This window comes from Pinus tabuliformis, chromosome X (assembly GCF_031772625.1).
Source record: "Pinus tabuliformis cultivar Carrire ecotype Pingquan chromosome X, CPIR1, whole genome shotgun sequence".
In the NCBI taxonomy this organism is placed as follows: domain Eukaryota; kingdom Viridiplantae; phylum Streptophyta; class Pinopsida; order Pinales; family Pinaceae; genus Pinus; species Pinus tabuliformis.
The window spans coordinates 940522942-940534437 of NC_142308.1; the positions used below are offsets into that span (position 1 = coordinate 940522942).

The 11496-nt window shown below is 36.1% G+C and overlaps 1 protein-coding gene across 1 annotated transcript; it reads left to right on the forward strand.

The window, feature by feature from the left end:
- Positions 1–1431: 1431 nt before the first annotated feature.
- Positions 1432–4885, forward strand: LOC149142799 (ubiquitin-conjugating enzyme E2 28). The gene is made up of 5 exons (XM_089449819.1): positions 1432–1589; positions 1696–1806; positions 3595–3722; positions 4399–4503; positions 4628–4885. The coding sequence occupies exons 2-5, from the start codon at positions 1737–1739 to the stop codon at positions 4769–4771; spliced, it is 447 nt and encodes a 148-aa protein (XP_089305945.1). The 5' UTR covers positions 1432–1589; positions 1696–1736; the 3' UTR covers positions 4772–4885.
- The last annotated feature ends 6611 nt before the right edge of the window (positions 4886–11496 follow it).

Consider the following 11496-nt stretch of genomic DNA (forward strand, 5'->3'; position numbering starts at 1 on the left):
TTTTTTAATCTAGAGGAATCACCAGTGGGCTAGGATTACCTAGATAAAGTTTTAATTTGATCACTTATTTTATTTTATTTTTTTAATCTAGAGGAATCTCTGATTAGCCAGGATTATTTAGACAAGGTATAACTTGAAATGCACTGGTTGTCACTGTAACTCGTAGGCTAGTGCCAACAACTTGCAAGCTAATGCCTAAAGAAAACTTATGACTTAGCAATCAGAAGAAAACTTATGACTTAGCAAGTATTGAGACATCAAAAGCCACACTTGTGAAGAGGGTCATACTGATAGGGGTGCTTAACCTTTTAGCCTTATTACAAGGTGCCAAAATTTCATTAGAGATTTGAACTTGAATGGAAAGAGTGTCATATCGATCTATCAACATTTCTAGTAAACAATCTAAATTTGAAATTTAAAAAATATGGGATATGTTTTAATCCATTGATATGGGGTGAATTTTGATCCTCTTATGTATGCACGAATTAAGCTAAATGCAACCACAAATGGAACCACTATTATATTTTTTTGGTAAGCTTGAGAGGACTACATCTTCATCATGTCCAATATATCACCTCGATCTGGGTGGGAAATTGAACCAGTAATTTCACATCAAGAAGAGCAGAGTCCCTGTGGACCCATAACTTAGAAAAAAACACCCTCATAAATATTAAATAAATTTAAAGATTACCTCTCATAAAAATGACGATAGATGAATAATTTAACACAATTGAATCTCAAAAAAAATTTAATATAATACACTACGAAAACCTCTAAATACTCAAACTTATTAACTTATTTCCTCTTCAAATCTCTTCCCATCTCCTTTTTTCACTTTGGTCAATGATGATCCTACTTGTTTCCTTGCACACATGAAATAGACCGTGATTGCTTTGCAACTCTCCTCGTTTTTCACTTTGGACAATGATGATCCTGGGCCATGTAGGCCTGTAGGAAAATGTAATAAAATATAGAAGCGTGTAAAAATATCAAATTGATTGAGTGCAGGAGACCAGAGATGTTGACTCGAGAGGAGAATAAAAATGGGACACCATGCTTCTTACCTATCAACTTTTATTATTATGGTAATGTTAAACCAAAGGTTGCATTTGTTAATTCACTCTATTTCTACTCACGTGAATACCACGTAACACTTTTTTTAATCGGAATGGGCGGTGTACTTTACAATTTATTGGATTTATTATAAAATACAAACAAGTTCAGCGTTCTTTTGAAATTTGGAAATACAAATTCGAGTCAATTACAGTAATGATTCCTAATTATTAATCTATAAATTACTGCCCGGGCAATCCGGTGGGCGAACGTAAAATTGCGAAGCGTAACCGGTTCGTACGCGGGAATGACCGAGCACTGGCCAGCCCGCTCCAGTTGGGGCGGTCCCACCACCGACGGCTGTGGCGGGCTTCACAGGACAAGGAGGCGCCGTATTAAAATACAACAAACATTTTGTTGCGTTATGAAAATTTATTAAAAACTAAGGAAGAATCGAGAAATAAGTGTGTCTTCTGGTCCACTGCGTGTAAGAAAGGAAGGCTGGGGCTGATTTGCTTCTCCGATCTGTTCGCCTGGTAATTTGCTCTGCACGATTTGATTTCTCTGTGCACTGAACGATGGATCCGTCCTTTTTTTCTAATGGCTTTCGGCTCATATTAGTTTTCCAATGGTTATTTGCAGAGGATCTCTGTTAACAGTGTTTTCGCGTTATTGTTGGCGCAATGGCATCCAAGCGGATCCTCAAGGAGTTGAAGGATCTCCAGAAGGATCCTCCTACTTCATGCAGTGCAGGTATGCCTTCCATTTCTCCCCCCAACTCCCAAATCTTAACAGTTTAGGGTTAGGATCCGCAGTCTAAATCACCAGAAAGCGTCATATACTGTGGAAACTAGAGAGCTGAAGAGTCTTAGATCCGTAAATTGCCAGGGAAGGTCGATTGTATCCCTTTGTAGTAGTGGAGCTTCCGGATCTGCTGTTTACGTCAATATGTACCCCTGTTCGTTGTCGATCCTAATATATTGGGTGCCTGGGTTAATTTCCTTGTGATGTCCCTTGAAAGTTTGACCTGCAAACATAGCTGCTTTGTATAATTTTCTCCGCACCCGTGGTCCGGTCGGGGAGAAGGGGGGACTTTCATCCGATTTCCGGCTCTCCTGATTGCTGAGATTTGAATCTGGGTCTTTTTCGGAGCAAGTGTTTTGACTTGCTTCTATACCCAGATCCGAAGGACGATGTTGTGTATGTGTTGACTGGGAAAACCTGTTGGTGTGTATATATTGAGTGAGAAAACCTGATCTAGATGCTTGATAGATCTGAAATTGAAGTGGCTTTTGTTAACTACTTTCATCTTTGTAAGAAGGGTGCCTACATGTCAACATTTCCAACCGAACTTATTTCTATGATATTACTATGATCTTGTGTCTTGTGTTCAAGATGTATATTAATTTCTCGCTTATTCTGAAGAGCGTTCTTTTGTAATTTAGCTTCTTTGCCACAAAGCCCTGAATTTTGCTGTTTGAACTTTAGTTATAAGATGAAATTTTAACGTCCACCCAACTAATGGTAACCTGAGGGTTAGATGGTCTTCATCCATCATGAAACTTATTATGATACGATAGTGGTCTTTTATAATTTAGGTTCTTTCCACGACGCCCTGAAATTTGCTGTTTGAACTTTAATTATTAGATGAAATTTTAACGTCCACCCGAGTAAAGATAACCTATGTAACCTGGGTTAGATGATATTCATCCATCATGAAACTTATTATGATACGATAGATATTCGAGATTATATTAATTGTAAAGACTCAAGAAATTGCTTATAGTATTGTCTGTGTTTATTAATTTTAATTTAGTTTATTGTTATGGTCATTGTCTTTTTTTTCCAGATTATGATGTTGATTACCGATGTTTACTTTGGTTTATCACTCTACATTTCTTCTCTATCTAATTAACTATAACCGATTTACCTGCTTCTGTTTATGCTCTCCAAATTATCAATTTTTATTCAACTGGAGATTGAACTGTTTTCATTGATCACTAGCCATTAAGAAAACATTTATCTATTATATGTCATCGCAGCTTTGTTTCATGTGAAGTGTTTTATTTTACAGTTCTGAAAGAGGCTTTGTTAAATTCCTCTTTTTGGTGACAAATGCTGAGTTATTTTTGTCAGTTACGATATTAATTCGTAAATGGTTTGCACAACATCAAATGTATTTGCTCTTCTTTTTCAATTTTGTTGTTTTCTCGGTTAACAAAGACAATCTCCCCTATGGGATACTTTTCAGATTTAACAGAGTAGCCAAAATGCACCCCATTGATTAGCAGATACCTCATATTAGTTCGTGATGGCTTGCACAATATCAAATGTATTTGCTTTTCTTTTTCAATATTTATTAAAATGTTCAATGTTTATTGAGATTGCAATGGAATTGCTTTTTGGCATAAGATGTCCAGACCAAGAAATAACAGAATTAAACAGTTCTTGTTAAGGTCCTTTTTTTTTTCCTTTGCACTTATATTTGTATTTAGTACTATTTCTAGGGCATTGACGTTTTTTTTTTTCATTTGGCCTCAGGTCCAGTGGCAGATGATATGTTTCATTGGCAGGCAACTATCATGGGACCTTCTGACAGTCCCTATGCAGGGGGTGTATTTCTTGTGACTATTCATTTTCCTCCTGATTATCCATTCAAGCCCCCGAAGGTATAGTGTTGATCGCGGAAGTCTAATATAGTGGTGATGTCTGCTTCCATATATCTGAAAAATGAGATACCGTAGTATGTTCAGAGAATCCATGCAAAAGTTCAAACCGTAAATCAATTTTAAGAAATTATCATAAGTTAGAATCGGACGCTTGTCTAACACTTCATTATTTTACATGTTTTTTTTGTTTTGTTTCCTGTAATGAGATATTGCTTTGAATGATATCTGAAACATGAGCTTGCAACCTGCAGGGTATCTGGTGATTAATGGTTTCAATTTGATAGACTTTTGTGTTGAATGCATGTTTACTAAGTTGCAAATGTACATAGCATTTCAGGCACAGAAATGGGATCCTATGAATGTAGAAGGAACTACAACTATAGTTAGAATTAGTGAGATCATATTTTTCTGTCCGAGGAACTACAAGTATAGTTAGAATTAGCGAGATCATATTTTTCTGTCTGCTCTTGTACAAAAAATGAGGCAGAAGAATTTGTATATTTTGAGATCAAATTTTACTTCTAAGTCTGCTTTTATGCAAAATGTCGAGGGAGTTTTGGTGTGCTGGTACATGTTATTCAGTCATCTGGATAAACATTCTCACATGCTGAAGTGATTGCTAGTGTTCTTTGCAAGTCTTGACTCTTGACGTTTAATGTGTTTATATACTATGCAGGTTGCATTTAGGACTAAAGTTTTCCACCCAAATATAAATAACAATGGAAGTATCTGCCTTGACATCTTGAAGGAACAGTGGAGTCCTGCTTTGACAATCTCCAAGGTTGTGACATTTTATGCTTTTGATGTATACTTTTTCTTCAGTTTTTGTGGTTTCTGGTATCTTCTGAGATTTGCCTCAATTTCATTTGATGGGAGATCTAACATTTGGGTTTGCTTTGTTTTAGGTTTTGCTCTCAATTTGCTCTTTGTTGACGGATCCAAACCCAGATGATCCTCTTGTACCAGAGATTGCTCATATGTACAAGACTGATAGGGGCAAATATGAGTCCACTGCACGGAGTTGGACTCAGAAATATGCAATGGGTTAACTTTAAAAACTATATATCAGTGATGGAACTTTAGCCCTAAGTTGGAATTTCTTCGAAGTCAATGACTTGTTTGCTTGTAAGAAATGTTTTCTTAAGATAAGTGCTTTCTCTAAACTTGATTGAAGTGCAAAGTGAACATCCCGAAGGTCTTTATTGAAAGCAGGCTTATGAACTCTGGGTTACTAGAGCATGCTTTTCTTTGCGTTTATTGATTAATGCTTCGAAAAATTTAATGCTTTCTGTGCAGTATTTCCGTTCAATGACTTTTTAAATGGGAACAATGAAAACTACAGTAGTTCCAGTTTTGTATAGCATTAATCTAATCTGTAAACTGAAAGTGGCCAGTATTGTTATGCCATTGTTTGTAGACTGTTGAGCAAATGTGTGAGTAGATGGCAGAAAAATAACTGTGAACTGTAAATTCTTTCCTCTGGAAGATGAGCAACTCATTAGAAATTACATGGATAAGATGAATTCTTAATGCATACATAGTAATTTATGGATGACATTGGCGAGGTAAAACAACATTAACCCCGTTTCATGCTCATGCTTATTGAAAATTCAGTACAGTCAATTGAAATCGCTATCTCATTTATGAAATTGAGTAGCGATGGAACAAATTAACTTGTCAAAATATAAATATATCCTGTTGGATTCTTTTATTAAATTTAAATTTGAATTCTATGAAATTTATTTGATTCAATGATTGTTTATGATTTTTCAACCCATCTTTTAATAATTTCATTTTATGTTACACGATCTCTATGCATGCAGTATTTGCTTTTCGTTCAGGTATGCCTCATAATTGCATTCTTGAGCTTCTCATCGCGAGAGTGTTATCAATTATAGGCTCCACAAATTTCTTCATAATGTTATTTCAGGTTAGAAGCTCTCGTTCCAAGGGCAACCTCGTAGGGAACAAATTAACAACTCAATAATATTGTCAATTAGTTTGTGGAAAATCTTCCATATATTTATCATTATATATAGAATGCCTTTTTTACACCTAGCTTCTCTTAAATGCACTGCCAAAAGCAAAATTTGAAAATATTTGCAAAAAGGTAACATTGGATATAAATCATTGAGCGTATGACCAAAGTCATTGATATTGAAAAAAGTATCTTCACACAGCATTTAATCAACCAAATTACCATTGGTGTGGGTCGATTTTGGCTGAAAAGTTCAACCTACCTACATATTGTGGTAGAAATCAAAGCAAGGCTTTTGTTTAGTGCAAATAATTTTGAGGTCGCAAAGAATCACATTGGAAAATGAAACATGAAGCCTAGCCAGTGCAAATCCAATTTGATGACAACAATGACATATGTTGGTCTATAATAGTGTGAAACATGGATATTAATAACAATCATTTTCTCAATAATCTCCTCTGTTGTTGATGGCAACATTTCGATGATTGCTTTCTTGGGTTATAAGGCTATTTCCCCTGGACTTCCTGCTACTTCCCTTGACATCCTACTATTGCCTTTGACATCCAACTTTGGACAAAGATGTTCAAATGTTTCTCAAGGCGGAGTTTTGGTGAATATGTCCGCAATTTGTTCCTTAGTGCTGATATATTCCATTTTGATGTTTCAATCTCTTTTTCATTGAGAAAGTGGTACTTGATTGGAATATGCTTTGTTTTTTAGTGCATATTGAGTTCTTAGAGAGGTTGATTGCGTTGATATTGTCATAGCAGATATTGATAGGCTGATTTATATCCATTTTGATATCTTTCAAGGTTTATTTCATCCATATAATTTGTGTACAATAATTTGTTGCTGCTATATACTCAATTGCTCCTATATACTTAGGAGGTTGGTGATTAGTCCTATAAGCCTTGTAGTGTTTTGCCTAATGACCAAATATTTTACAAAACAATGACTAAGGATTATAGTTTGATGCCTGTTAGTATAAGATTTCCTTGATGAGTCATTTCTTTTGAGGGAGCGCTGTGTTTTTGAGCCTCGTTCCTTGGTTTATCTCTGTTTCCTGTTGGACTGTTGTAAGGAATCTCAGAAGACCCTTTCAGGACATCAACAAAGCTTCTGGATTTTTTGGCATTGTTTTTAATGAAGCTTTTAGTTTTTTCTTAATGGTGAGTACTAGTGTTTGCCTTTTCTAAACTAGAGGATTCACCTATATAACCAAACCCAGATTTATCGTGTGGTGCCCTTTGACAGTGGAGAATGACGTCCAAAGTTTGGGAGCTCTTCAAAATTTTGTTCACTTTATCCAACTCCCTTTTTAGAAATACTACTTTAACTTCAATTTTTCACACATCATTTCCTTTTCCTTTAGTTTATTGTTCAAGACTTCTTCTGCTCGCTTAGCTTCCTCTTTCTCAGTTTTGAGAGATGATTTCTTTAGATAACTTCCCATTCTTCCTTTTGAGTCTATCATTTTCTTCTAAGGCACTGATAAATTATGCTTCCAAATTATCCATACCTTTCTTCTTCCAGATTTTTTGCTTCATTTGAGACAACCATGAATAAGATTTCTTTGTTTTCTTGAGGCTCTCATTTTGAACATCTTTTTCATAGGTTCTTCTTCATCATCATTTTCATCATTAAGAGGACATTTGACAACATAATGTCCTATTTTACCACATATGGAACAAATGAGAGGTAACCTACCTTTAAGCTTGGATCCTTTCTTCAACCTCTTGATAAGTTGTGCCATTTCAATGTTAGAATCATCACTGTTGCAATCATTATTCTTGCCTTTACTTGATGACATTAATGCTTTGAGTGCAACTTCCTTATGAGTTGGATTTCTTGACCTTATCTCATATGTTGTGAGAATTCCATAAAGCTCATCCACTGATAAAGTGTCCAAATCTTATAGTTCTTCTATTGCACAAAAATTTAGCATCAAGAGGTCTCAAAACCTTTTGCACAATCATGTTTTCTTTGACATCCTCACCCAACCCTTTGGGAGAGTTAACTACTTCATCTACTCAAAGGAAGTAAGCATCCATTAGAGAACTTTTGAGGTCTAAAATGGGCCTCCTAAGAAAAATGTACAACCAAAATAAATTTTATAAAAACCAATAGGATTTAAGATGATGACGTTTTCCAATGATTGTTCCCACTCAATTTGAGTAAACCCATAGGGGTTTTATTATTTTCACTATTATTTTATAATTTCCTTAGAAGGCCCATTTTAATTCCCCTATTGAATATTTTCTTCATCATTCATTTTGAGACTTTCAAATTGTCTTTTGGATGTTTGAAGCTTTTCCTTCTTTACCTTCTCATCACGATCATATATACCGATAAGCTTGTTTGGCCATGTCCTCATCTTATTCACAACTCATTACTTCGGTGAATTGATAATTTGACAGAATAAAGTTCAAAGCCTTGGAGTTTGCTACATATGCCTTCCATCTTGGTTTGTTGGCAAAGGAGATGAGATTTTATATCCATCTGTAATTGATTTCCAAACTTCAACACCAAGAGACATCATACAGTACTTCATTTTGGCCTTCTAAAAAGAAAAATTTGTTCCTACCAAAGTGGGGGACTTTAAGCGCCTTTTTACTAAACATTGAGATTGGACAATCCTCCTTCCATTTTCTAGGCTATTCTGAAGAAGCCAACTTTGATTCAAATTGTTAGAAATAATGTGAGGTGGATGGATCAAAATTCATCCATTTGTTAATTTTTCTAGTTTAAAATTTTAACAAATATGAAGCACAAACCATTTCGGAACACAAAAATTAAAAACGAAAAATCACTTGTATAATTTTAGTTTAGATTACAATGATGAGGACACCAATCCTCCTTTATAAATGCAAACTCCAACCTATCAAATAAGGACACTAATTCTTTTCTTGAGACCAAGGCACCAACCTAGTAATAAAGTGAGGACACCAATACTCTTGAACAAGTCCATGCACCAACCTGGAAAAAGGATGAGGACACCAATCCTCTCCAGGCACCAACCTGATGAATTGCTTCCAAGATAGTCTCAAACTGGTCAAAAATTGTTTCAAGATAAGCTCGAAATACTGGTCCAAGAAACTTCTTCAAAGGTGCTCCAAAACAGACTCCAAGATAGGATCTAGATTGCTCCAAAATGCTTCAAAATAGGCTTCAAAAATTTCTCCAAGACTCCTTCAAAATTGGCTTCAAAACTCTCTAAGATTCCTTCAAAATAGGATTCAAAAACTACTCCAAGATTCCTTCAAAACATGCTTCAAAAAATGCTCTAAGACTCCTTCACAAGGCCAAATTATAGGCTACCACAGGGTCGAATCAACGCTGTAATCAAGGTCGAGTTTCTTCCACAGTTGCTCAGAAATATGCTTCAAATATTGATCAAAACAAAGCTTCAAGAAAACAAGCTTTCAAAATTGCCCTTTAATTTTGCTTGACTCCTTGGTTCGTGAGATATGAACCCTTTCTTCACTATTGCTCAACAGGTTTGAATTGCTCCTTGCTTGCTCGACTGAATTCATGTATGAATTGGAGAGGGGACAACCTATTTATAGGCCAAATTGACCCCCAAACAGTGTCGACTTGTCTCAAGTAGGAATGACTTGCCTTTTGGGAGGGCCGACTTCACTAAGGCCAAAAATATTTACTTTCCAACTTAAAAAATTCATATCTCCTCAATCGAGATGAGTTAGAGTGTGAGCCACACCTCATTGGAAAGGTATCGAAATGATATTTAAGCATATAAAATCATCTTCTTTAGCAAGATAACCTTTGACATCAATAACAACCATTTTCTCAACAATTCCAACAAGTATTTGCTGGATTTTAGATAATTTATAAAAAAATACCCTGAATATATCAATTAATTATTCCAAGGAGTTACAATGGAAAGATGTAGAAGAGACAATAATTGCATTTCTTTGGTCCAATTCCAAGCTCGAAGGTTATGCTACTTTAGCTGCTTCCGTATCACTATCAGAGTGATATGATTCATGGAAGCATTTGTGGCCACTCATTGATAATGCCAAAACCATACTTGTATCTTGTGCTTCTCCATACAAGGGATAGATCTTGGCTTGTACATGATGAGATGTCCCTACATGTGGTTTAGTTGAGGTCGATGGACTCGTTTTAGTTGTAGAAGATTTTTGTTGCTGCATATTTTCTAGCTTGTGAGTTGAAGAAGTCTTAGATCCTTTTGGAGCTTTTGGATCTTGCCATCCTCATGACTTATTCCTAGAATATGGAGGAGGAGAGAACCCTTGAGAAGAGGGACAAACATTCTAGAGGTGACCAGGTTGTGGACAGATCCTACATTGGAATGCTGTATTTTCGTAGTCCATTGGTTGTGGATAAATAATGTCATTCCACTCGAGGATAATTTTGTTTGACAACTCTTTGTTGAGATAAATTTCAACAAATATTTGAGCAGAGGTCACAATACCTTTTTCAAGCCTTTTTGAGTCTACTTTAATGAAATAACTAAGTGAGTTTCCCACATTAGCTAAGATCTCCAAATGAAGTAGATGAAGGGGAAAATTTGGGAGCCTTACCCAAATTGGAGTGTCACCGTAGGTGGCATAGAGAGAGGGTTAAAAATAGCAAACCAAGTTTTGAAAAAAAAACTCAGAACGACCCCAAAACCAAGGTCCTTCATCAAAAACATTTTGATAATCCTTAAGATCTTTAAAATACACCACAAACAACCTTTAGAGCAAAAAAATAAATCTATATTTGGGGACCAGGTTTGCACCCATTCCTAGAGCACAAATGTCGTTGGCCATAACCCATTAAATAAATAGATAATGGCACATGTCAAATAATCCATGTAAGCATCCTCAGTTTGAAGATGATCCACTTTAATAGTTGGGATATTTTCCACCTGATCCACAATGAAGGTTGTCCCTGAGATCTCTTTGGGAATTATTTGTGCGAGCCTTAGCTTGAGGGTGTCCTTGAAATATTTGGGTTGGGAGGAAGAGGATGCACCCCAGCCTTTGGCTCCACTTCTTAGCCTTGACATTAAATGAATAAAGGCATCCTTGGTTATGCCATGCTCACTAAATGATTTTAGACCTTGAAGTTGCCTACCTCCATGTACAAGCCAAATGTTTCCATATGGGATTCCAATACAATCCTGTATCTTGACTGCAAGTGAGGAAACAAGATCTGCGGCTTTGACCTGCATGCCAAAGGACCCCCCTGAGAGTGGTCTCACAAAGACAATGAAAATCTCCAGATCTAAGGCAATAACCTCCTTGTGGTTGTAGGAGGAACCCTTCACTAAAAAATATTTTGTTTGTTTTACTAGATCATTAGGAAAGTCTAGTTTCATGTTAACTGTTGCCACAAATCCAATGCCATTATACGAGTAAAATTCCCTTCTCAAGATATTGACTTTGGCACTGCCGATCAGTGCTATCAAAGGATGTTTCATGGCTGGGGCATCACTTGTTTCATCCTTGAACTGGGTTGCAGGTAAAGAGGAGCCCTCTGTGGGAGCGACCCCTTGAAATCTGATTGGAGGCCTAGTGCCGAACATTGCCTTCGAGGGGGAGGTGCGCTACACACTCAAAATCATGACACTCCAGGGGGAGAAAATGACATAATTGAAGTCGATGGAGGGTAGTGAAGGTAGGGTTACAAAGGCCATCATCATTATCTAAGAATTGCAATAAATTGCACATCACCTTTTTATTAGGAAGTATTTGATTTTTTTTACTTTCAATTACTTGTTTTCCTTGAACATTGAAACATTTCATTATGGTCAACATGTGTGTGTGT

Excerpts from the sequence above, each read along its gene's own strand:
- LOC149142799 (XM_089449819.1), top strand. The coding sequence starts at position 1,737 with ATGGCATCCAAGCGGATCCTCAAGGAGTTGAAGGATCTCCAGAAGGAT. Across the intron at positions 3,723-4,398 it reads ATCCATTCAAGCCCCCGAAG|GTTGCATTTAGGACTAAAGT; the intron begins GTATAGTGTTGA and ends TATACTATGCAG. Across the intron at positions 4,504-4,627 it reads CTGCTTTGACAATCTCCAAG|GTTTTGCTCTCAATTTGCTC; the intron begins GTTGTGACATTT and ends GCTTTGTTTTAG.